The 26,766-nt window shown below is 34.6% G+C and overlaps 1 protein-coding gene across 1 annotated transcript in view; it reads right to left on the bottom strand.

Moving 5' to 3' along the window:
• The window catches only part of LOC106054907 (uncharacterized), an 80,797-nt gene extending 54,588 nt beyond the window's left edge, over positions 1 to 26,209 (bottom strand). Inside the window, exons 1-14 of the mRNA XM_056004319.1 lie at positions 26,178 to 26,209; positions 24,895 to 25,124; positions 23,544 to 23,681; positions 20,128 to 20,167; positions 18,052 to 18,246; positions 17,196 to 17,419; positions 13,919 to 14,054; positions 11,258 to 11,472; positions 10,547 to 10,676; positions 5,980 to 6,203; positions 4,827 to 5,051; positions 4,364 to 4,496; positions 2,025 to 2,239; positions 89 to 355 (exon numbers count right to left, since the gene is read on the bottom strand). Coding sequence (XP_055860294.1) covers positions 89 to 355; positions 2,025 to 2,239; positions 4,364 to 4,496; positions 4,827 to 5,051; positions 5,980 to 6,203; positions 10,547 to 10,676; positions 11,258 to 11,472; positions 13,919 to 14,054; positions 17,196 to 17,419; positions 18,052 to 18,246; positions 20,128 to 20,167; positions 23,544 to 23,681; positions 24,895 to 25,124; positions 26,178 to 26,209 — 2,404 coding nt within the window. The remainder of the gene's footprint in view (positions 1 to 88; positions 356 to 2,024; positions 2,240 to 4,363; positions 4,497 to 4,826; positions 5,052 to 5,979; positions 6,204 to 10,546; positions 10,677 to 11,257; positions 11,473 to 13,918; positions 14,055 to 17,195; positions 17,420 to 18,051; positions 18,247 to 20,127; positions 20,168 to 23,543; positions 23,682 to 24,894; positions 25,125 to 26,177) is intronic.
• Positions 26,210 to 26,766: the final 557 nt, after the last annotated feature.

Below are 26,766 nucleotides of genomic sequence, written 5' to 3'. Positions count from 1 at the left end.
CAGGTAATATTTGGCAAGTATATTAATTTTTTTTTTAGAAAATCAGAATAGCAAAAATACAAATTTAGAAAACACACATATTGCTAACCTTGACATTGACCTAAAGTATTGCGAGTATAACCAGGTCGACATGGACAGGTGTAACTGCCTGCTGTGTTCACGCATTCAGAGTTAGGTGGACAAATGGACACTGTGTTTTTAGCCACACACTCGTTTATATCGTCGGCACATCTTGAGCCTGTCCATCCAGACTTACAGAAACAGACGCCACTAGTTCTGTCACAGTCGTCAGTGTTGGACTGGTTACAGTTGCAAGTTTGGGAACATCCGGTACCATAAGTAAAATTGGAACAAGCTGTACATTAAAAGAAACAAGAAAAACATCATTTAAAAAAAAATATGTTAAGCGTACTTGTATCATTTAGTTTGGATTATGTCATTAAATTTATAACAGATCTAGACTAACAATACAAAAGCATTTATAATTATAAATAGAATAAAAAAAAGGAACGACAAGAATTTGTAGGCTAATGCAATCTTAGGTGTCACGGGTGAATATGTGTATGCATGTTTAATCTATTTTTACAAAGAAGCGAATCACTGAAGTGAGTTAGATGTCAAAAGTAGAGAGTGCAGTGTGTGATTTTCCGAGAAGTTGATTAAAAGTTTATATGTATTGATCTACATGTTTAGTTGTTTGATTCGATAATTACAGCGGAACCTCGGGACACCTAAACGAATTTAGAAAAAAAACAGACATGTTTAAAAACATTATGAAAATAAAAAAAATGCATGTATTACACATGTGTTTTGCGTCTCTATTGATAAGAACTATTGATAAGAATTATTAACACGGGCCACACAGTAAGCGTACTGGTTCCATGGATTAGAGATGGGAAACGAACCGAACTGAACCCGAGCCATATAAACCGAATTGGAACCTCATGATTAAACTTTAAAACTTATTGTAATGAGCCGTACCTACGACTGTCCTTACCTTAACCGAACTGAGTCAGAATTTTGCAGTATTGAACAAATTTGCACAACCAGAAAATACATTTTATACCACATTAACAACAACTATAAAAATTATAAAAGTATGAGATCTATGGGGCTTTTAATGTAAATGTAATGTTTCTGTGGCCAACGGTTAAAGAGGGCGTCATGTGGCCACTAGTTAATCTAATTCTATCATCTCTGTGGCATTTTACGTCTCGAAGGACTATCCTTTCCCTCTATAACTTTCCACATAACTAGAGGCATATCCTTGATACACAGCGATCATAGCATGGAATGGGTTGCCTGAGCTAGCCAGGAAAACCAGTGACTTGGCTGAATTTAAGTCATTGGTTAATATGCATGACTAAATGCATGACGCGTAGGACGTAATAATCTTCTTTTTTGAAGTAACGTCTGTATTATATAAGATAAGATAAGATAGGTTGGGCATCTGAAATCAACAGGGGCTGTTGCGCTTTCCCCCATCTTTCTACTTATGGTGTGTATGCCTTCTGCAATCCTGGACCCTTCCTCTCCAAATGATTCTATCCAGTGGCTCCAAATTTTAAAATTCCCCTGGGTGCTCTTAAACGAGTGTCCGAAATGTGTTTTTACGTTAAATATTACGCCGTTATCTCACGTCATGATGTCGAGGTCAGGTCCCCGGGGCCCCAAATCCCTAGCTGCGCCACTGATTTAAAAGTTTGAAGTTGCAGTAACTAGAGGGTTGCACATTATTTGGGTTATGTTTTAATGTATCTAAGTCTGAAATTCAAGTAAATACCTTTTGATATCAAAGCTAATATTACACAAGAATTGCACATTTACTACCATATCTCTCAATACTGCTAGAGTTATTACCCTTTTTCTATATAAACAGTTAATTAATTACCAGTATTAAATTAACTAATGGTTGAAACTGTTATTTTATGTGTTGTGGCAATATACAATTGTGCAAAGTGGAAGAAAAAAGTGTTAAGAATTCTAACAGAGTTTATAGAAGCTTTGTGAAAAGCAACACTTACTTGTCGCTGTGATCGAAGCAAGGAAACCTTTGCTAACGAAAGAGCTGGAAGTTGTGAATGTCACTTTGATAGAGTTAGAATTAGACAATAAAAAGCTAGGCACTTTGGTATCACAGTACTGGCCTAGAAGACGTGTAGAGGTTGGTGCTACGTCAAACACTTGAAGAGATTCATAGTGACATCGGTAATTGGTAGTGAGATTAAAGTCCAGAAAGCTGAAAAGATTAAAAAAACAACATATGTAGCGGCCCCGAAAGTGGAATAGCCGTTAATAGTTATGTGTGGTCTGTCCGTCCGTCCGTTCGTCCCGTTTAGATCTCGTAAACTAAAAAGATATTGAAAATCCGACATCATGATCCTTTTTTTCTTTTTTTGAAAACTAAAAATTTAATTTTTAAAATCAACTATACACGCATTTTTTTATAAAAATACACAATACACAAAATACACAACTTTTAAAGCAAAAAATTCATGGAAGGTAAGTTTTTTTTTAAGTCCAATAATTCTTCATTAATAACACAAGCTTCACTCAGATTCGCTTTGCACATGGAAATTGCATCTAAGGTCACAAAGGAAAAAGTATCAATGAGTCATTTAAAAATAGAACAAATTGAACAATGGCTTCTTCTTCCATAGTCCTATTAGATAATGGAATGGGTTGCAAAAATAAGCAAGGAAAATCAACGACTTAGCAGAGTTTAAGTCATTGATTAACATGCATGACTAGATTGACATAAGAAATGCTAAGGACGTAATAATAATCTTTTTTAAAGTAACGTCTGTAATATATAAGAAGAAGAAGAATACATTGTCCATTTATTAACTAACTCATTGAAATACTGATTCAAACATTGTTTTTTTTTTTTTAAAGAATTTTGATACGAACTTTGTTTTAATTGTAGGTTTAAAAAAAAGACGTAAACTACTTTTACAACGCGCAGTTTTGGCATATCCTCATTCTACTCTTGACAACAATCTAAATAAGACTAAATAGAGGTCAGATGTAGATCTAGATTTAGATATAAATGTATTAGAAATTTGAACAAAATTTATATCTTTAATTATTAGGCCATAGCTTATCTTCTGGCAGCTTTGGGTTGCAGATGTATGTATCAAGTATACGGTAGGGTCACATTAAGAAGCGAATAGGACGCAAACGGCATATTGCACCTTATTAAGTTACCACTGACACTAGATTTGATTGGACCTCGTCATCCTGCTCCTATTGGTCTAGTCTTGTGAAGATTTAATGTGTTATGTAAAACTAACAAAGCTACTCTAGATCTAAATGTTTTACTTGACACGTGCGTGTATTCAGTGCGTTTGATATTCTCATGCATGCACATTGCTATCAATGGCGAGAATTTGTTGACTTTGCTACACAATTAAATTGCTTGAACTAAATTCAATAAATTGCTTGCCTTTTTCTTTCCCGGTATTAAATCTTTTCGTTTATTTTGTGCTAAATGTACCACTCTCTATTGGAAATAGGAAAAATATTCCGTTATGACGTCATTTGTTAAACGTTGCAAACTATTTGGGTTCTATTTTAATTTATGCAAAGTCTGAAGTTCATGTAAGCAAAGCCAAGCTAATATTACACAAGAATTGCACATTTACTACCATATCTCTCAATACTGCTAGATTTATTACCCCTTTTGTATATAAACAGTTGATTGATTACTGTATTAATTAGCAGCTAATTAGTAATGTGATTTAGTCGGTCCAGTTTTTAATGACAGAATTAAACAAACGAAGTTAACAGAACCGAATGTAATGGGAGTGCAATACGTAACGTTTTGGCGCAGCCATTTTGACGCATGAGACGTTATGGCGCGAGATATAATGTGACGATATCTTATTAAGCACGTAGCTTTTATAACAATGTTAATGTCCCTTTACTATAATAGTGTAGGTATAGTATGAATTCTAACACCTTCAAGTGCATTTTTTATATTTAAAAAAGTATTGACATCAGTTTAATATCCGAACAAGCTAACATTCTTTTAAAAGATATATTTTGAGAAATTGGGTAGGGGTGATTTGGGTGACACATCTCCACTTGACACAGGTAAGGTCAAACAAATGAAGACAAGACCAGCACCGAGCACTGGTCGCTGGCGCCAAGCATCTGGCGCTGATCACCTTCAGGCTTGTCATTACCAAAACGTCCCCCACAAGGGTGAGGGTCAGAATGTCTTTCAATGTGTCACTTGAAAAGAGTCGTACATCGTTTAATACAACGAAGCTCTGGAAATAGGGCACCTAACTTCTGCAGACTTAAAGACAACATTCTACTTCAAGAAAAGATAATGCCTTAATTCAAGCTTTCGCCTTACTCAATAGAAATGATTGTATTGGCCGGGCCATTGATTGTCCATGTGCAAGATGTCCACTTATCATAAAGATGGCCTCTTGGATAATCACGACTTGCAATAGTACTATTGGAAGCAGTGATGGTCACATTACAGTCTAGTATATAGTAACAGAATAAAATAAATATTAAGCAATAATCGTATTTATCATAAAATGATATATATATATCCCTCTCTCTCTCTCCCTATCTCTATCTATCTATCTGTCTCTCTCTCCCTCTCTCTCTCTCTATCTATCTCTCTCTCTATCTCTCCCTATCTCTATCTATCTATCTATCTATCTATCTGTTTCTTCTCTCTCTCTCTCTCTCTCTCTCTCTCTCTCTCTCTCTATATATATATATATATATATATATATATATATACATATATATATATATATATATATATATATATATATATATATATATAAAGCTATAAGAATTACCCGTGTTGACATCTGATATACACGTGTAGTTGTCACCCTTTGTTATGCAGGTCGTGTTGAAAGGACATGGATTGGGCAGGCAGGAATCAACTCTCTGGGAGCAGTCACTTCCGGTCCAGCCACTAAGACACGTGCACTGACCAGTTTGGGCGTCGCAAGAAGCAGACGCGTCTCGTATACAGGAACAGAGAGAGCAGCCTAAACCATAAGTCCATTCTGGACAGTCTGTGCAGTGAATAGAATAAGTGCGATAATTTCATTGAATTCAAATATTTGTTAGTAATTAATAGTAATTATGTAGGAGGACGGATGAGAAATGAAAAAAACATACGTTTGAATAGCCAAAATATTTAATAGATAGTTGGCACTTGGAGACAGCGTAACATTTAATCTATTACGGCAGGAAATTAATTAAAATGCCAACACATTTTTAAACGTGGACACTAGTTTGATATCAAAGAAAGATTGAATATTCATTCGTTCTGAAAGTAAGACTCGAGATCTAACCATAGTGTAAGTAAAAAACAATGAAAATTTATTATTAAAAAAACGTATTTTATTCTTTCTATACGCCTTCAGTCTTTGAAGGACTTAATCACATTTTTATATTTTCAATAGTATTGGTCGGAATGTCAATACTTCGGTAGACAATCGATAACTACATTATGGTAGAAAATCTGTCGGAGAGTCACAAAAATGTTTACACTTTGTTTGAAACACTGACAGAGTTACACATAACTTAGAAGAAGAAACATGGCCACCATTAATTGGTGGTAGGAGTGATAAGACAAACACAGAGAGAGAGAGACAAACTGTGCCACTGACAGAGAGAGAGAGACAGACAGAGAGAGAGAGTGTGAGACAGACACAGAGAGAGACAGAGACAGAGTGTGTGAGACAGACACACACACATAGACAGAGAGAGAGAGAGAGAGAGACAGACAGACAGATAGTCTCAGAGAGAAAGAGAGAGAGAAACAGACACACACACACACATACACACACAGACAGACAGAGAGAGAAAGGGGGGGGGGGGGTCACCGAGGCTGATTGGTAAATGTGAAATGACGGACCATTGTGTCTATTTATAATTGATATGACACCCAAATGTCACATTAATTAACCAAGAATAGTAACATGTTAAATGTGATACCATTTGTTGTTTCAGTTATTTCATAAGTAGCTGAGAATCCTCTACTGGCGACAGACTCGTCAGACTTAAACAGTATGTACATGTTGCCTTGTGTTGTTACTGTTACATTGGATGTGTTGTTACACAGGTGGAGGATTCTGGGTGAACAGATGCAGGTACCATCGTAGACGTCCAGGAAGTCATACAAACAGTTGTCCGTGATCTCAAGAGACAGATCCGTCAATCTGACAGACATAGAACAGTTTAATTTACATTGAATTTACATTACAGTGATGCTCAGCCTTATAATACCTGCGGGCCATTTTAATTTCCGACAGTCGTGTCGCGGGCCACATGGACGTAAAGGTACAAAACGACATGAAAACGACTTAAATGTAAGCCCTCACTTACAAGCATGGGTTCTAAACTTTTTAACCCAACGGCCCCAGTATGTTAAAGTCAACAACACCAAATCGTCAACTCGAGTACTATGTACGGGTGCTCCACAAGGTTGTGTACTTTCTCCTGTACTATACACTCTTTACACTAATGACATAAGAAGCATCTATGACTCAGTTAAACTCATTAAATTCGCTGATGATACTGCCATAGTCGGTCTTATTTCAGGAGACGAAACTCAGTATCGAAGCTCGATAGAAGAGTTTACAAACTGGTGCACCGACAACTTTCTAGAACTGAATCTAACAAAAACTAAAGAACTTATAATAGATTTTAGAAAGAAAAAACAAACTATACGTGAACTGCAAATAAACACTACATCTATAGAACAAGTAAAGGCATATAAATATCTAGGCGTTATCATCAACAACAAGCTTTCATGGGAAGACCACCTTGGAACTCTGACAAAGAAAACAGCCCAGCGTCTCTTTTTTCTATACAAACTCAATAGCTTTAAACTAAACAATAAGATCCTTGAGACATTTTACGGCGCGACTATGCAAAATCTGCTAACATACGGAATATGTTGTTGGCAAGGCAACGCCTCATCTAAACTGTAACTGGTAATTCATTATTATATTTAATAACAATAAGGAAAACTAATATTTTAGTATTCACAGATGTGGCTAAATTTGTTTGGCTTAGTTCCTTTAAATACTTGTTAACGCTATATTTCCCTCAGGCATTATTCGATCGAGCTGGTGCTTAAAACAATTACCTAACAAAACATGAATCAATAAACAAATATACTCAGTTCGTCAATTAAATATGAGCACTTTGATTATTGTGTTTGATATTAAAATAACTGGTACATGTAGGTTTTAGGAGATTTTCCCCTTTAGGTTAGCTTTGTTTTTTGAAACAAAAGGATTTTTAATATTTAGCTTTTTAGCGGCCCCCGTAAGGGGAAAAAGCCGCTATTAGGTTTGTGCAAAATGTCCGTCTGTCCGTCTGTCCGTCTGTCCGTCTGTCCGTCTGTCACACTCAGATCTCGAAAACTAGAAGAGATATGAAAAATATTATTTCATCATTAAATCCGGCTTGAAAAGTTTAGGTGCAACGGCTACTTTTGGTTTTCTAAAAGCAAACCGTTTAATTTATAAAATTAATTATGCAAGCGATTTTTTCATAAAAACACACCAATTCTAAAACAATTACGTAAATGTAAGGGAGGCAATGTTACAATATGCTAACAAAGATGGACAATTTTTGTGTATTTTCAGTATCACTAAGTCAAATATATTTTTAAAATGTACAGGAAATGTTTACAACAAATACAAATAATAGTTAAAGACGTTTTTTCTGGTCAACTAGCTGCTAAAATTAAAAGAAAACATTTCTGTTTGTTTATAAAGGCTAATAATGCACTTTGTATGTAAATATCACGCACATTTTTTTAAATGGACTTTTTATGCAGCGATTTTCGTGCAGTAGCGTAACGTCGCAACATGATCAGGTGCTAAACCAATTCCTTAAACTTTTTTTAAAAATCAGATTTTATTTATTTTTTGTTTAGTGCCCCCATCCGAATAAAAGAAGCTTATTTTTGTGCGTTTTGTCTGTTGGTCGGTCTGTCCGTCACGATTAGATTTAAAAAACTAGAACTCTAAAAGCTATTGAAAATCTGATTTACCCTTTAATGTTCCTCCCATAACATCTCAATAGTTTTAAGTATCTAAAATTGATTGTTCCGGATTTTTTTGTGCAAAACTAATCAACGCCAACAAATGTTTGTTTGCTCTTCTAACTTATATTACATTCAATTTCCATGCTTAAACGTTGCAAAAACACATTATCAATAATATGTTGTTCCGTTTTTTATGTAAATAGCATATTAATGCTAAATCATAATCTCTATACTGACTTATATTTCATTAAGTGTAAAAATGTTCCGGATATTGTTTTATAAAACATGAATTATGCCTAATGATTGTTTGAAATAGCATAAGGCTTTTAAAAAAAAGTAATTTACTAGAATTGATTACTGAAAATTACTTTTTAGACATTTAATTTTCTTGTAAAACATAACATAGAAGTTTTGTAATCGATAAAGAAAGTTCCGGATTTTGTTTCTTACAAATCGTCGCCAGAAATTTCCGAATTTATTTAAAAATCTACTAACGCCAAATAATTGTTTGAACTCCCTCTTCTAATTAATAAACAAATAATCTTCTCATTTACGAAATAATGTTTTTACGGATTTTTATGAAAAATATTTTAACTCACTACTCTCTTACAGTACATTTAACTTTCTACCTAAAACATTAAAAAATCTAATTATCGTTAATATTATGTTCCGATTTTTAAGGAAAACAGAATCCAAACACCAAAGTAAGGTATGAAAATCTCTCCACGTGGCTGTAGTACATCTAATTTTTATACGAGACCATCCAAAAAATTTAATTAACGGTATTACATTTATCTGAAATTCTCTTTTTCTTTTACTATTTATACAAACATCCGGAACAATCTATTATATAAACTTTTCAATTGTGTTCATACCTAAAAATTATTGCGATGTTTTGAAACGTAAAATAAAGGTTAATCAATTTTTAATAACTTTTAGTTGTTTTTTTTATATCAAGATAACGGACAGACCGACTGACAGACAAAACGCAAAAACAATGTGGCTTTGATCCTTTTTAAATAATATCTATAAGAACTCAGTGCACCAATGTCTATGAACCCTCGTTAAATATCTCGTGTAAATAAAGACATTTTTTTTTTATGGTACCGGTACTAGCCTATTGTGAGGTAATGGAATTTTTTTTCTTTGACGTCATATGAATGGACTCTTTAAATGTAATGTTAAAAGAACGCACTCGGTGCACCAATGTCTATTAACCCTCGAAAAAATTGCTTGTATTAATGAAAACATATTTTAGTCTAACTAAGCCGTGTGACGTAGTGTTTTTTTTTTCCTTTGACGTCACATGGAATGAATTCTTTAAATGAAATGCTAAAAGAACGCACTCGGTGCACCAATGTCTATGAACACTCGAGAAATGGCTCGTGTTGATAAAGGTGATTTTTAGTCTAGCTAGGCCTTGTGACGTAGTGTTTTTTTTTCCTTTGACGTCATATGGAATGAATTCTTTAAATGAAATGCTAAAAGAACGCACTCGGTGCACCAATGTCTATGAACACTCGATAAAAGGCTCGTAATGATGAAGGCGATTTTTATTCTAGCTATTCCGTGTGACGTAGTGTTTTTTTTTCCTTTGACGTCATATGGAATGAATTCTTTAAATGAAATGCTAAAAGAACGCACTCGGTGCACCAAAGTCAATAAACACTCGGATAAATGGCTCGTAATGATGAAGGCGATTTTTAGTCTAGCTAGGCCGTGTGACGTAGTGTTTTTTTTTTCCCTTTGACGTTATATGGAATTAATTCTTCAAATGAAATGAAAAAAGAACTCGGTATAGTAATGTTTATTAAGCCTCGTTATGTGACTCGAGTTTAAAAAAGGAATGATATCTTGATTTAGATCTAATCTAGATTTTTTAAACTAGATCTAGATTTTTATTACAGTATATCTAGATCTGGATTTATATTCTAATTAAAATTATTTTAGAGTCTAGATCTAGAATTTCTAGATCTAGTTTAGACTAAAATAGACTAGATTAAGATGTAGAATTTCAATTTCTAAACTTAAAGTGTAAAAAAAAATTTTCATTTCCAAACGTTTTGATCAATATTGTAATGTTTTAATATACTAAAACTAATCTACTATTTTTTTATTAAATTTAAATTTAAATTTACGGCAAATGAATCTTTGAAACATTATTACTTTTGACCATCGGATGGCTGCCTGGTCGTGCGGTTTGCGCGCTGGACTGTCGTTCAGATTTATGGATGGCCCAGGGTTCAAACCCTGTCCGCTCCCATCCCCCGTCGTCCTGCGGGAGGTTTGGACTAGGAAGTAATTATCTTCAACTCTGAAGGAACATCCGAAACGTGTAAAACATTTTACATCAAAATTAAATCACCTCTTGAATATTATTTGCGAATATGCAGATCCGACAGGGATCCGACTTCGACGGGGGCCGCCTCTGAGTTTGTGTAACACAAACTCTCTTTGTAATCTTGTTTTGAAATTGAGTTCATGCGTATCTACAACAATGACCTTAATGTTATGTTTCCATTGGTCGTTCCCTCTAAGCTCCAGGCACAGGTCAAGTCTTCGCTATATCCATTAGGGTAGCCCAGACTTGTTATTGTTCCGCTTGAATCAGTTAGTTGTCCACCACACGAGGCTAGAAATATGGAAAAGGGTTGATATACATGTGTTATCAAAGTTCTTAAATATTGGCAAAACGTCATTTAGAAGTTCTTAAATATTGGGAAACGTCATTTGGAAATCAATTTATATTCACGAGATTTTTTATTCATCATGAATAGAAATAATCAATGTTAATGTCTGTTAAAACGGTTATTTAGGTGGAAATCATTTCAATACTACTAGTTGTCAATATAGACAGACCTAAAGACGACATGATCATCTAACTGGCTCATACATTGAAATATGTTTGAGACATTCAATCAAACAGTATTCGTTGATCTAAAATTTTTGTCTTATGCAACAGTTTTGCGTTTTATCACCCCTCTCCCCATTTCGAATAAGTGAAGTTAAAGAATATGAATATTTTATACTCTGTGGAGACTATTGTAATATGTTTATATTATGTCTATGTCGGAGGTATTTATTTTTGAAAAACTACATCGCGTTATCTCTAGTTATTTCTTGTGAAATTAGTTAGCTATTTTAACTTTTAAAAAAAATTAATTGTCCTCCAGTTTAAAAAAAAAAGGAGATTGAGATATATGTTCCTGTTACCATTTTTCTGAAAATATGCTTGGAAGCCTCTACCCTCAACAAAACTGTTAGATTTAAAGACGATGTAGAGTTGTCCGCTCTTTGAAGTTCTTACTGACGGGAGTCCCGTGCCACAATATGTTCCAATGGACTGAGTCTGTGCAGTAGGACCATCAAATATTTCAACTGAATCTGATGCACAGTTGGTTGAACTTTCTAAGTCAAAGTCTTGAAATCTGTTCGGTAAATATTCATGTGTATTAAGAAAACTTTTTAAGTAGATCTATATCTTGTGTACAGCTACATCAAGAGGAATAAATCACATTTCTCTGGCATTACATGGTCTAAAGTCTAAAATAACAACTCCATAACATTGCCACAATATTAATATAATGTTGTCGTAGCATTGCTATTAAGCTTTTATAACATGACAATGCCATAAAATTGTTATAAAAACATTGCCATAAAGTTATTATAATAACATTGCCTTAAAGTTATATAAACATAAGATTGCCATCAGTGGCGTAGCTAGGGTGGGGGGAGGAGGGGGGAGAATTTCAAAATCCTCTCGGGCCCCTTTCTCAGGGGGGGCCCAATGCGTGTTTTTTTTTTTTACATAAAAAAATAAATATTACGCAAAATGCTGGGGCCCCCAAATAGGTCAACCCCCCACCCGGGCGCCCAAACGATGGGAAATTCCTAGCTACGCCCCTGATTGCCATAAAGTTGTTATAATAACATTGCCATAAAGTTGTTATAACATAAGATTGATAAAGTTGTTATAATAACATTGCTATATAGTTGTTATAACATAACACTGCCATAAAGTTGTTATAACATAACATTGCCATAAAATTGTTATAACATAGCATTGTCATAAAGTTGTTATAAAAACATTGCTATGTAGTAGTTTTAACATAACATTGCAATAAAGTTGTTGCAACATAGCATTGCCATAAAGTTGTTTTGTTATAACATAACATTGTCATTAAATTGCCATGATAAAACCATAACAATGACAATTGTATAACATTGACAGAATAAAGTACCCTTTCAAACCTTGCGATCTATAGGGCAGATAATTGATTGATCATCTTTTTCTATGGCCAACGTTTAACATCGTTGTCATGTGGTCAGCACTACGACCGAACGCCTTTATGTTAACTAACGTATGTCACATACCCATTAGAGCTATCAGATACCCATTAGATCTATCAGGTACCCATTAGATCTGGCAGGTACCCATTAGATCTGGCAGGTACCCATTAGATATGTCCGGTACCCATTAGATCTGGCAGGTACCCATTAGATCTGGCAGGTACCCATTAGATCTGCAGGTACTTATTAGATCTGGCAGGTACCCATTAGATCTGGCAGGTATCCAATAGAGTTGGGTGGACTCAAAATACATAAAAAAAACTGTCTGGACAGGCTCATTACTGGAAACAATACAAACTTTAGATTATATACAAACGTATAGAAGATTTATTTAACAGAATTATAAAGGAGGGGGGGACTTGATTACAACGGAACTTGATGGGGAATACAATGTGTCTGATGGTTCGTTGGGACACCACACAAGATCTGTCTACCGTCTTTCTCCATTCCTCTCAGTCCTTTGCCTTTGATAACATTTTAATCACTGAAAAGCCCGTCCATTCTTTGATGTATTTCCATCGCTCTCTCTGTCTGTCTTATCTTCTTCCTGGTACTGTTCCAGGAAGGAAGGTCTATGCGAACCATGTGATGTGGCCATAGACTTTGAGCTTAAGTTTTTTGACACGGTTAGCAGGCCATCATGGGGTTCAGTTGCTGTTTTAATAATTTTTCTAATCTTTCCATTCGTGATGCAGTCTTTGTAAATGACACCTAGGATTTAACTATGTCCTTATAACTATCAGCTCATCGAATAAATATTTAATATTAATAATGTAGTAATAATAACATTAATTAACCTCCGTATCCTGTGGAATCAAGTCGTTAGTCGAACTAAGAATACAATAACATGTCTATTCTTTTGTATCGACGTAGATAGGGTTGTAGTTGTTGATAGTTTGTAGTTCATAGTTTCTAATATTCTTTCTGAAAAAATTAAACCCTGCCTTTTTATCCGCCTGAGCAGACCACTTCGGGAGAAAATTTCGGGTTTGTGTTGTAACCTTGTTTTTTTTATTGAGTTTAATACTTTAAAAATCAGTTTTTTTTGTTTTTTTTTAAAAGCAAGCCACCCAGGGATAAACATATTGAAAAGACTAGTACAAATAGAATACTAACTTGACTAACATAAAGTATGTATTACTCTTGAATGAATAAAGAATATTAAAGATACTAATGATTATTACCTATCACAGAATAATGAACTTGGAATCAACTTAGAACAAATATCACTTGGAACAAAGACCACTATATTGAAATTTGAATTATATGTCCTTTATATTGTACAGTACAATTATTAGTCTATATAGTTTAAATCATTGGTAGTTTTTACTTTGATGTTCTTAACTTTCAATTTATTTTTTTTAATTAAGCTTGCTGATATTGATTTCTCTAAGCTTTTCAAGACTTTTCATGTCTTCTCATTCACAATGTCACAATGTGACCTAATAACCCGGATATTTCTCGTTCGCCTGCCCAGCTGCTAAGGTGTGCTGTTAATTTCAAGTGATAAAATAAATATATTACCTTAATGAAATGCGAGTTCCATATATGATCCAGCAAACCGAAATGTTGTGAGTATAATTGTTGGGATAGTTGGGGCTTGAAAAGTTACCAGAGATCCCAGTTAGTATTGTTGGTTTGCAGGAAGATGGGTTAACAGCTGTAGGGGAAAAATAGCTAAGTGTGTGAACAAGAAAAAATGTCAATGTGTACCGTAACAACATCCGTTAGATATTAACTATTAATTATTCAATAAAAACATTTGAATACATATGAAATTGAGTTTCTTGTTAAACCATTATATACTATATATATTATATAAATATATATAAGGGTTGTTTTCCAGTCCATGGATAAATGAGGAATGCAGTAATTACAGTGGCTACGCAAACTCAGCTGTGACGTTGCAACGAGCTATTGGACTAAATTGCCCACAGTTTGTGACGTTGCAGGTCAGTGTTGAGGCTTTATATAACCAACTAGTCGACCCACGGCGTCTTGCAGGGCCGGCACTGCAACCTACGAAATATAATTTTTATAATATACTGTATGACTTCGCTACATATTTTTATAATATACTGTATGACTTCGCTACACGCAAGGCTCGTAAAGTAATTCTGTACGTAGTAAAGAATGAATAAAATGCAAAGACGAATTTATTTTCTAATACAAATTCTTAATTTTCACTTATCATCCGTATCCCTACCCAAACTTGGCCCCGTAAAATCCGTTTCGCATAGGGCCCACAATGGTTAAGTCCGGACCTGCTATTTAGTGCTGGGTGAATACAGACTATATTACTTGTTCTCCCCCCTCTCTTTGTTACGTGGGGTAACTCTGTCCGACTTGCAGAGATAAAAAAGTGATTTTTCCGTGACTTCTTAATCACAATGGTTAAGTCCGGCCCTGCTATTTAGTGACGTGTGAATACGACTTGTTCTCTCCTCTCTCCTCTTTTTTTTTTCGACTCTAAAGTAACGTGGGGTAGCTCTAGTCCGACACTGCAGAAATAAAAGATTGATCTTTCCTTTACATCTTGGTGCCCAAACTGATGAGTCATGAAGAGAATTATCTTATCTTATATAATATATATATATATATATATATATATATATATATATATATATATATATATAGAGAGAGAGAGAGAGAGAGAGAGATACATAGATAGATAGATAGATAGTTAGATAGATAGATAGATAGATAGTTAGATAGAAAGATAGATAGATAGATAGATAGATAGATAGATAGATAGATAGATAGATAGATAGATAGATAGATAGATAGATAGATGGATAGATAGATAGATAGATAGATGGTGTTGGTTAGAGTGACAAAGAGAAATGATAAAAAAAAATACTTTAAAAAAACAAAAACTTATATTGAGTGTTCTTGAATTAATTAGTTTGGATCATTCCCGTAATTAAGTTTGTAATAAATCTAGACTAACGAATTGTGCGATTAGAAATATTTGTACCAATTGTTTTTGTTTAGCGCTATTCATGCTTTTAGCTTTCTCAATACGCTAATGATCCTATCACTTATCTGGACCAGTTGGAGAGGGGGTAGAAGGGAGAAAGAAGGGGGTATCTGGGGGATCGCTTTTTAAATGTATTTATAAACAAAAACGGTAAAGGACCTGAATTCGAACTAGATGGCTAAGGCATCCTGAAGCTAACACGGTAACGACTGTTCCAGGGTGCTGCTTATGAACAATTGTTTTAAAGTTCTTTATTTTGTTCCCTTCATACAATGAAGGGGACTAATTTAACTTATACCACTTTATCGGTCAAGAATTTTTTTCCCCTTATTTGAGATGAAAACATAATATTTAATTACCACAAGATAATTAACTTATTAGTTAATTCATTTGTATTGATTCTTGTGTTGGCATATAAAAGAAATGATTTGTGAGAAATTTCAGCTTGACCCGAGATCGGAAATGGAAGAAATAACGTTTACAGACAGACAGACAGACAGAGTTGATATATGTTTTGTAAAAAGGCATCTTCTAGCCAGCCAAAAAATATCTACCGATTATCATTGTCGCAAACCTTAAACCATAAAGATGAGAAAAGCTAATCGATGGAGAAGATAATATCGAAGAATGCATAATAATCAAGTTTGAATAACATTTTCCAAAGAATTTCATTCCCTAAGTTAGGCCGATTTAACCGAATGATTCAAATAGAGCACCGTGCCTGAAAGGGGCTGCGCAGTTAACATTTAGCATATCATTACCCAACATTGCTCTTCTGACAGGCTTTGAAAGATGTAAGACTTAAGATTGAACATACCTTAATTTATCGTCCCATTGACCTCACTTTAATGAACCTAATCACGCCTAATGCGATTGAGTTGCTTATTACGCATGTTGTATAATAAATGTTGATTTAATGATCTTATTAATAATAATAGTGTCATCACCTCAAAGTTGGTGCCATAGAGTATATACCCCATTTTAATGTTGTGATTGTTATTCACAACTAATGGTTTAACAAGGTGAACACTTTTAACCTTGAGTTAGTTAGATACAAGCAGTTAGTTGGAGACAGTCACTTGATAGAGTCACTTGATAGCAGTCAGTTACAGAGAGTCAGTAAAGAGAGTTACTTTTGGATCCTCAGAGAGGAAGGACTTATGTTTTGGAGAATTCTAATACATTGAGTAAAGTGTTAAGGAGTATCATTATAAAATGTATTGGATGTTGAAGTTCACAAATAGTTCTGGAAGTTTTTGTTCATTGATTCATTGAGACATAGGGCTGGATTGCCAATATATATATATATATATATATATATATATATATATATATATATATATATATATATATATATATATATATATATATATATATATATATATATATATATATATATATATATATATATATATATATATATATTATATCCTCTTACTAAATGTCTTGTCTGCTGATACGGTGTTAGTCTGTGAATTTCTAGGTTTGTCGTTATTTACAAGAATCCAAAGTAACATCCAACAATATGAACCCAATGTCACCACCCCTACATCTGAAACCACCTCAGTGACATTTATGGGGTCTGAAAATTCACACCGGTGACAAATAGTTTTTATTATATACACTTGTAGAAGTGGGGCCTCGCAAGCATCCATTAAATTGGGCCCCGCTATGTGTAAGGCCGGCCCTGCCCCTATTCAAACAATTAAAAGTAAAGAAATTGTGTGGGTGTAATAAGAGAAGAAAGTAGTGCTTACAGAAAGAAGTGCTTACAGAAAGAAGTGATTACAGAAAGAAGTGCCTACAGAAAGAAGTGCTTACATGTCTTTCTAAATGTGCTAAACTTGGCCAAAAAACCCTTCGATGTGATGGAGCCATCAGTTTTGAAAACAACGAGTAAGCTGTTGGAACTAGTCATATGATTTGTCGGCAAGGCGTTGCCACAGAAACGTCCCAGGCTCTTGCATTCTAACGGACTCTCTTCGATAATGTCCACATAATCCCAGGCGCATGCTGTGTGTGCCACAAGGCTCATGTCTGTAAAACTAGAACAAGAAAAACATAAACAAAAATACTTAAAACAAAATCAAAGTTTATATTAAGAGTAATTGTACCAATTAGTTTAGACCAGTCATGTAATTAATTATATGTAGAATTGGCGTAGACATAATAAATCAGTGCGGTTTAAAATATTATTAGCAATTGTTTGTTTTTTTACGTTTTAGTTTTCCCAATCCGCTATACTCTTATCACTCGTTAGGACCAGTTGTGAAAGAAGAGGGAAGATGGGGGAATCATGGTGAATGTTTAAAGGATTGTATTTCAAATGCATAAACATTTTTTTTACTAAGGTCTCAAGTCCTCAAGGGAACTTATTCAACTTATACCACCAAATCTATCAAGTACGATTTCTTCCCCTTGTTCAAGATAACAAAATAACTTAATAATAATAGTCAATTAGCTAATTGGTTAATTTTTGTTATGATTCTTGTGCTCTCAGGTCAAATAAATAATTGTGCAAAATTTCAGCTGAATCCGAGATTAGATGTGAGAGAAATGTTGTGTATAGGTTGTATACCAGAGGCTAGAAAGTATTTTTTTTCATTGCACATGCTTGGATAGTCATCTCAGGAAAGGTTATATCTATTGATAATTAACATAAACGATATCAGCATACCTTATAAAGATTCTGTTGCTGACATTGGTGGTTATATGCCACTCACAGTAGACATTATTATCATATTGTTGTGGATACCCAGGACTAGCAATAAAACCGGAGCTGTCATTTATTGTGGTGTTACATTCTATACAGAAAAATACATACGAGTGGTTACAGAAGCTGTTAAAAGTGATTTGAAATTTGGTGAAAAGTCTAAGAAGTGTAACATGCTACCTTAGAGAAGGCGCTCACAAAGAGATTAACACACGAAAAAGAAAGTTTTATAATAGTAAGGAAATAAATGAAAAAGGACAAGGACTTCTCATTACATTAGCTATACGTAAGTAATCCTCATTTGAAAACTAAATCGGAGCATAAGATACGATAAGATAACATAATTCTATTGATCCAATATAGATGAAAAATTCAAACAACATTCATTTACGAAACACATACACATTCACAACCAGCGCTTTATGAGGTTGACTTCTATGTACTTCTTGACGACAGCTGATCTTGTAACATTCTGACCGATAGTGGGATAAATGAATTTTTAAATCTTTCAGGTTTAGTCCTAATGGAAAGGAGACGACAACTTCGTTCCGATCTTATGTATCAGTGGTTTAATGGCTGGAGGTTGTCTATAAGAATCGTGAGTGTTTTGCAAATACATCTTTCTTGAAAAAGCTCTTCCAGAGATGGTAGCTGTATTTGAGTGATATACGATGCTTTTTAATTAGTCTATTAAGTCTATGTCTTTGTGCCACTAAATTATTACCATACCAGCAGGTGATGGCAAGGTTGATTAGACTGCTGATAGTTGCTGTGTAGAAAAGTTTAATTATTGTTTTGTCTATGTTAAATTTTCTTAGCTTTCTGAGATGAAAAATTTGCTGGCGAATTTTCTTGAATATTCTTCAAAATTTTCTTGAAAATAAGATGGTCAAAGTAGTTGTTTTTTTTTCCATCAAAATATGATGAGTAGTGTGCAGTTCAATAGTTTGAGCCGTGAAAGGTTGAAGATAAATTGTGGAGTAATAATGAGTCCTGGCTCAAACCTCTCATCTTTATTTGTTTTGATTGCATATATTTTTTTCATATCTCCTAAGTGTCAAAGCAAAATTCAGAACCAACATTGTAAGCTCTTTGTGCTTGACGCAGTGGTATTGAAACTATTCAGACACTGGTGTCTCATTTCTCTCAGGCCAGCTAAAAGAATAAGCTAACAATCAACACAAAGTGTAGTGACACTCTTCAGTCACTGAAGTCTCACTTCTCTCAGGCCTGCTAAAAGTATTGGCTAACTATCAACACAAAGTGTAGTGACACTCTTCAGTCACTGAAGTCTCACTTCTCTCAGGCCTGCTCAAAGTATTGGCTAACTATCAACACAAAGTGTAATGACACTCTACAGTCACTGAAGTCTCATTTCTCTCAGGCCTGCACAAAGTATTGGCTAACTATCAACAAGAAGAAAACAAACGTGATAAGGCAAGTTGAAACTGCATCTACCGCCGTTCTTATTGATGACTAGCTGGATGATGTACATCAGTGTTATCCTAAAGTGGGGTACGCGTACCCTCAGAGGTACGGGAAGACGTTGGAGTGGGTATGCATTGTACCTCATTTACTATGTTTATTTCTTTTAATACCCATTAATTTTTTTCTGTTTATAATTAAAGTGCGGTGGGGAGGGCGATGGATTCTCAGCATTACAAAAATTGTAAAAGAAGTACAAGTAGGTTTAAAGTTTGGGAAACACTGCTATATATGAAGGTGTTACTTGGGTTCCACACTTCAAGATGACCTGTCTCAAAAAACGCAAAGGGAAAGATGTGCCGACCTTGCTAGACTTAACACCATGAGTGTGGGAAAACCAGAAGCTCACCGCAATGACCAAAACATGTGTCTACAAGGCAAAGGGCTCAAGAAAAAATAATGAACCAGTCCATCTCCGAAATGTGAATGTAATCAAACTGGAACTCAAGGTAGTTGATGTTGTCTACTGGGAAGGTATAGTCGTAGACCTCTCTATGTTGAGAAAGATGGTGATAGAATAATGCCATGCTGTGGCGTCATTAGGAGCAGCGGAACCTGCCGGCCTCACCAGGTGGCACCCTCCAAGGTGTAACACCTATTTGAAAATTAGACTTTTGGTAAATGTGACAATTTGAAAATAAGTGAATGTAGTTGGATAACCAAACTTTCTTTTAATATACAGACTTTCTCTCTCTCTCTCTCTCTCTCTCTCTCTCTCTCTCATTGTTAGGTCTGCTTATAAAAGGGCTTGTTGAACGGCGATAGTTTGTTGGTACAATAAGCTGCACACAACTCATGTAGGCGTACTAAATTTTAGGAAGTTAGCTAGAAAAAAACACACACACTCGCACATATAGATGGATAAATAGATAGATAGATAGATAGATAGATAGATAGATAGATAGATGGATAAATAGATAGATAGATAGATAGATAGATAGATAGATAGATAGATAGATAGATAGAGAGATAGATAGATAGATAGATAGATAGATAGATAAATAGTGCATGATCTTTTTTTTATTAAATGTCTTTGTTGTTTTCATATTCTATAATACATCATCTGTATATATCTGTTTCCGTAATGTCCGCTGATATATAGTGCGCTTCTAAAACCACTTATACCTAGCGTGGCTATCTATATATAATTGCTTAGTTCATTATTTTAATTGAAATTAACAATATCATGGTAATAGTTTTGTTAAGAACGGCCTATTATTACAATATAGATTTTTAATGTAAACAAATTTGACCTTCCAAATTTAAAGATATTTTTTTAAAATATCAAGGTCATACCGTAGTATTTGGAACAGAAGAGTCCACTGCTATTTGTGACTGTTCTCATCCAATCAGGGCAAGTACATTGTTCAGTCCACGGATTTGTATTAGAGACGGTACATTGATATTTGCAGGTATTGTTTGCTTTGCATTGAGCTGTGGTTGAAAATGACATGAAAGGATTAAACTTATACTAGCACTGTACACAGGTTATGCCTGTTGGTTTGTTATTAGTTATGGCTGGAACATCTCTTTAGTTTATTTTTGAGCTTCGATAATAGGTAAGGGCGATCGCCCCCCAACTCGGCCGACCCCTTCCCCAAAGGGGGCGGACGAATTTTAGTAAAGAAATCACACAATTTGTATACGAATTTATTAGTTATATTAATAATTTTACAAATTATTTATGTTTCATCCTAATTTTTTTATATTTTTTCGCCCCCACCTCTAGTATGTTGGCCGATTAGGTGATTGGGGAGGTTGCGATGGCATCAATCCCGCCCCCCCCCCAAACCATAAACTTTCGAGTGGGGGGCGGTCCAATTTATTTGTAGAAATCACAGCTTGTTGACGGAATCAATTTAATATCGATAAAATTAAAACTTGTAATTGATATTTTATCCGATCTGTATATTATGCCGTTTCCCTGTTAGCGGATCGGCTGGAAAGGGGCGAATACATCGAATGCCCTTCCAACCTAAATCATTTGAGTGGGGGGGGGGTCGGTTCTACTTTTAATTAGAAATCATAGTTTGTGAACAAAATTAGTAGAATTACAATATAATATTTATATTAGGTCGCTACACTTCTGGTATCTTAGCCGATTCGGTGAGATGGTGGGGGGGGGGGGCGATTGCTTCTGCTGCCCTCCCAACTCTAGCCCTCTGAGTGGGGGGGGGGCGGTCCTATTTTTATGGAGAAATCATAGTTTTTAAACAAAATTAGTTGAATATCCATTAGTAAATATAAAATGAAAAAAGGTTGTACCAGATGGGAGGTGCGATACATGCACTCGCCTTCCGCCTATCGGACAAATTTAAAACCAATTCTTTTTTCTTTCTGTATTTTAGTAAAGATATTACACAATTTAAAATAATTGTCACTAATATGATTTATATATGTTATAAATTAAATTATTTTATCGATTCGCCCTACCCCTATTCTTTAAATGCAATCATTATCAGAAATTATATAAAGGAGCGAGGATTAACGTTTTCACTCTACCGCCCTCTCCCCTTTCCAGATGAAAAGATGACGTTTTAAAACAGATCAAACGAGGCGACAGAGTTTATGTCATTGCCTAGGAATTTATCTTAGTTATTTTAAAAAAGATTTTGTTTTGGAAAATTTAGAATTCAAACGAAATTTTCATTTAAAGAGTAACATATTGAACCTAAATATTATTTTTCTAGTAATCTTTTTCCAACCTTTACTCATACAAATAATTTTCTGTTGTATAAAAAAATTGGGACAATAACTCACAATTTACACTTAAATCCTAAAAATGCAATAAAAATTAGATAAGAATCTAATTGGTTGACTTAATTCTCCTCCCACTAAAGAAATGTTTTTTTAGAGCTTTGACTTATAGATCTGTAACAAAACAAAGTTACAAACATGCCTATTGAACGAACTAAATATACCACTTACAAATGAGCTTTTCTTTAAAAATATTATTTTTGGATTACATTTTTTTTAAGTGGCGATCTAAATATGTTGGGTATCTTATCTTTTTAAGAACAAATCGGTTGTATTTGCGATGTAGTAAGGGCCTGCAAATTCATATTAGAATATTTTTCAAGAAAAACATTACTCAAAAAGTCCTTTTTTAATAATAATAATAATAATAATAATAATGTTTATTATCCGTAGGATGAATAATGACCTGTAGATGTCAGGAGAATGCGTTTCTACAGTGAAGAATGCAAGAATGCATTTTGGCGTCGGGGCGAACCGATTTCCACCGAGGGAGCTTACAGCGCTCCCCCAGACCCCCTTGCTGTAAAGAGAAAGGCCTCAACATGGGCGTTTTTTTCTCTTTTTTTCGAATAATTTTTTTCGGCTGCGATCCTTAAAGCCTTAATATAAATATGTGGGGTATCTTATCTTTTCAAGGAACAAATCGGTTGTATTAGCAATGTAGTAAGGGCCTATAAATTCATATTAGAATATTTTTTTCAAGTTAAAAATTATTCAAAAGATCTTTTTTTTTTTTTAATAGCATGAATAATGAGCTGTAGATGTCAGGAGAATGCGTTTCTGCTGTGAAGAATGCAAGAAAACGCTTTTGGCGGCGGGGCTTCGCCCCGGACCTCACTGGTGGAGCTTACAGCGCTCCCCCAAACCCTCTAGCTGTCAAGAAAAAGGCTTCAACATAACTGGGTTTTTTTTCGGCAAAGGTTGAGAAACACTGCTTTTTTAACATTGCAATATATATATATATATATATATATATATATATATATATATATATATATATATACTGTAATCGCGTTTATGCTTGGGGTTAGGGTTTACTGAGCGTTAGGGTTGGGGTTTGGAAAAAAATCGCCCCCCCCCCACTCCAAAGTTTTTGATCCGCAAGTGGTCTCGAATGTACTAAAGTGTACTACTGCGTATCTGTCGTTGAGGATCCAATTAGAATGATCAGGTACTTAGGAATTTTTAATGAAAAAAAGCCTCGTGTGAGTTACCTTTGTTGCATGTAGCTGAACCCCAACCATCTTTGCAGACACACGCCCCTGTCTCAGAGTCGCAGCCAACTGAGTTATTTTTGACACAGTTGCAGTCTTGATCGCAAGTATCTTTGCCGTAGGTAAATGCAGGGCACACTGTGGAAACAGGAAAAAATAAAGGCATGCAAGTTGGCAGGTTGGATGAAAGCTGTCTCAAGGAAACTAGTGCTCTGTTAGCCGTAGGTTATCTGTGATATAAATAAATTACAAATAACACTTCCATTAGATGATCTCGATTTGTAGAAATTTAACCACACGACTTAACACTAATTTAAATAATAAGATAAAACACATTAAAATTAAAAAAAATATTTTAAAACGTGCAACACAAGCACGTCTTTGGAAAATACTCATACACATAGTAAACTAGATACTGATATCAGATAATTACAAATAAAATATTTACTAAAAGTCGACTAATTCACTTAAGTCTCTTCTCCTGTCGTACCGAAAATATTTTAACATGGTTAGTCTAGGCATGTAAAGAAAACATTTCTCTAAATCCTAACTGCAAAACAAGCATTTAAATTCTATTTAGCTGTAATACAGAGTATCAATGCGATAGAAAAACAATAATAATACAACGAGGATTCTACGCAGTGTTATCATACACGTCTTGAAGTGAACCAATGAATATTACCATATTTCAACTTAACCACTACTGACCAAGATAGAAGACTTAAAAGTGAAGTACTGAACCACAATCTTCAAATACAAAAACAAAATTTAATAAAATACTCATAAAGACACTAATATAAAGGCACATTCCTCGTTCCATATGCTAGGACAAATGTGTACAAATACTCCGTCTTCCTTAGCGCTATTAGAGCATGGAATGTGAAAACCAATGATTTGGCAGAATTTAAGTCATTGGTTAACATACACAACTGTAAGCAATTTCATTCATAGAACTCCATTTTAACTCACACAAAATTAGTAATTTGTTCATCATTTATGTACGTATTCATTTTTTTTTTCAAACTTTACAACTATATCACTGTAGTATATAAAGAAACCCTATCGAACATTGCTTTCTGTAAGGCAGATGATGCAAAGTTTGGCTTTTTCTGTGGCCTACTGTAAACGAGGCTGTCATATGGCCACAAGATGACCAACTACCTATAATTTCAGGCCTGGTACCTAATAGAGTTGTTGGTCTCGAATTTCAAAACCCCAGTATTTACTGGGATTCGAGCCCGTGACACCTATTTTAACACTCAGCCAACGCATCCTCATTTCAGAGTAGGATTGTGATAATTCTGTTTTTTTTTATTTTTGTTTTATAAAATACAAGTTTTTATTTATGTACCTATTGCCGAGTAAGTTGCAATAAATCCTTGTCTAGTTCCTTCGTAGTCAGACTGGAAGACAACAGTAAGCTTGTTTCCTGTAGATCTTATTCTAACGTTGGAGACTTCTGACTGACTCATGGCTCCACACAGCTGAGTGAGAGGTGAGGAGTTTTGTGTTTCTCCATCATACACTTGGACAGAATCATAGCATGAAGTGTTGAGCCCTTCCAAGTCTACCCTGTGAAATCTGTCATTTGAAATAGAAATAGAATGCATCATTTTCATGATCTAAAATTCTAAATAACGAGGCAGCATGTGCAACTAAAGTATAAAAGGAATTCAGGTGGACAGACGTTTCTTTTACAAAGCTTATATGAAATCAATACGTCTGTCTATCTGTCTGGTATAAATTTTGCACTTGATATGCTCGGATGAAGGTGAAACTATGCTCAATTTCTATATGTCCCTAACTACATGAATAAAAAAAAAAAGTGATTAATTAATTAGTGGTAATTAACTTTTATATGGCTGTAATTGTGCAGTTGTTACCGTTATATAATATTTCTTTTAAAGCAACTTTTATATTTTGTTTGTTTACTTATTCCAAACAGGGATTCGACCACTTAATGAGGTTGTGACGGACTGAATAACGCATACCAAGGGTTGCAATAACATGGTGGCAAACACGTGGAAAGTGCAAACAGGTACGCATTTTTCGATCAAGTACTTAAAATAATTATTTTTGCACTAAACTTAACAGGATAAAAACAAAATAACCAGTTAGCTAATTAAATATTTGTAATTTATTATTTAGGTTGATATCGAATAAAGGAAATAACTTGTACATTATTGAAAGATATTGTTTTAAGGGCGGCGTTCTTCTCCTTTACATAACTTTTTTTGTAAGGGATGTTTTTAAAATTTTGATTGTTTTCATGTTTAGTTGGAGAGTCGCTCATGGGCGTAGCCAGGATTTTTTTCGGGGGGGGGGGGGAATCGAGGAATCGAGGAAAAATATTATATGTATATGTGTGTGTGTGTGTGTGTGTACATAATTATTCTTTATTACATTCTGGCCCTTTCGGAAGACATTTATTGTGCACTAGAATAGGTTCTTCCTGGAATTAGTGGAAAACTTGTTGACTCCCCGCCCTTGATAGCAAGGGGGTCTGGGGGAGCTCACCGCCGAGCACTATTTCTGGTATTGAAAGCCAACAAAATGTATATTCTGAGGTATCTACAGTGCATTATCTTGCTATTAAAATGTTTTATTTAAAAAAACCTAATGTGCTATTCTTACTGGCTTAGACCCTCTGGCACCGTTCGGCGCATTTTCCAGCAAGCTGTTTCCGCAACTCTTATTATGCGTAACTAATTTTGTCGGAGAACATGTCCCGCAAAACCTCATGTGACGCTCTGTCACAACCTTACTAAGGGTTTGACTCCCAGTTCGGCATATGATTTATTTGATTTAGACCCGATCTCTATAACTGACTCCTAAAATCTGTCTTAGCCATCTTTGTTGAGCCACATTTAGGGTTTTTCAATTTTGGCAGAAGACTATTCACACTTTATTAATGGAGCCCAAGTCACTGGTAGAAATTTGTAACCTCTCTTGACTACGCTCTTAGAATTGCATGACTGTATTTCGCTTAAGATTTTATATCGAAAAGGATAGTTTTATCGTCAAAATCATCTGTTGGGGGTTTTAAACTAAAAAATCTCTGGAGTTTTTTGTTTTAAATTCAAAACCCCATTTAGCTACGATCATAGAATTTGGTGACTGTAATTTGCTTTAAAATAATATTGAAGATGGAGGTTTCCAACTCAAAACGCTATGTAGGGGAACTTTAAACTCAAAACCACCTGGAGGGGTTTTAAACTTAAAC

This window comes from Biomphalaria glabrata, chromosome 11 (assembly GCF_947242115.1).
Source record: "Biomphalaria glabrata chromosome 11, xgBioGlab47.1, whole genome shotgun sequence".
NCBI lineage: Eukaryota > Metazoa > Mollusca > Gastropoda > Planorbidae > Biomphalaria > Biomphalaria glabrata.
Note: the sequence above shows the minus strand (reverse complement) of the source record. Positions and strands in the feature narration are given on the sequence as shown.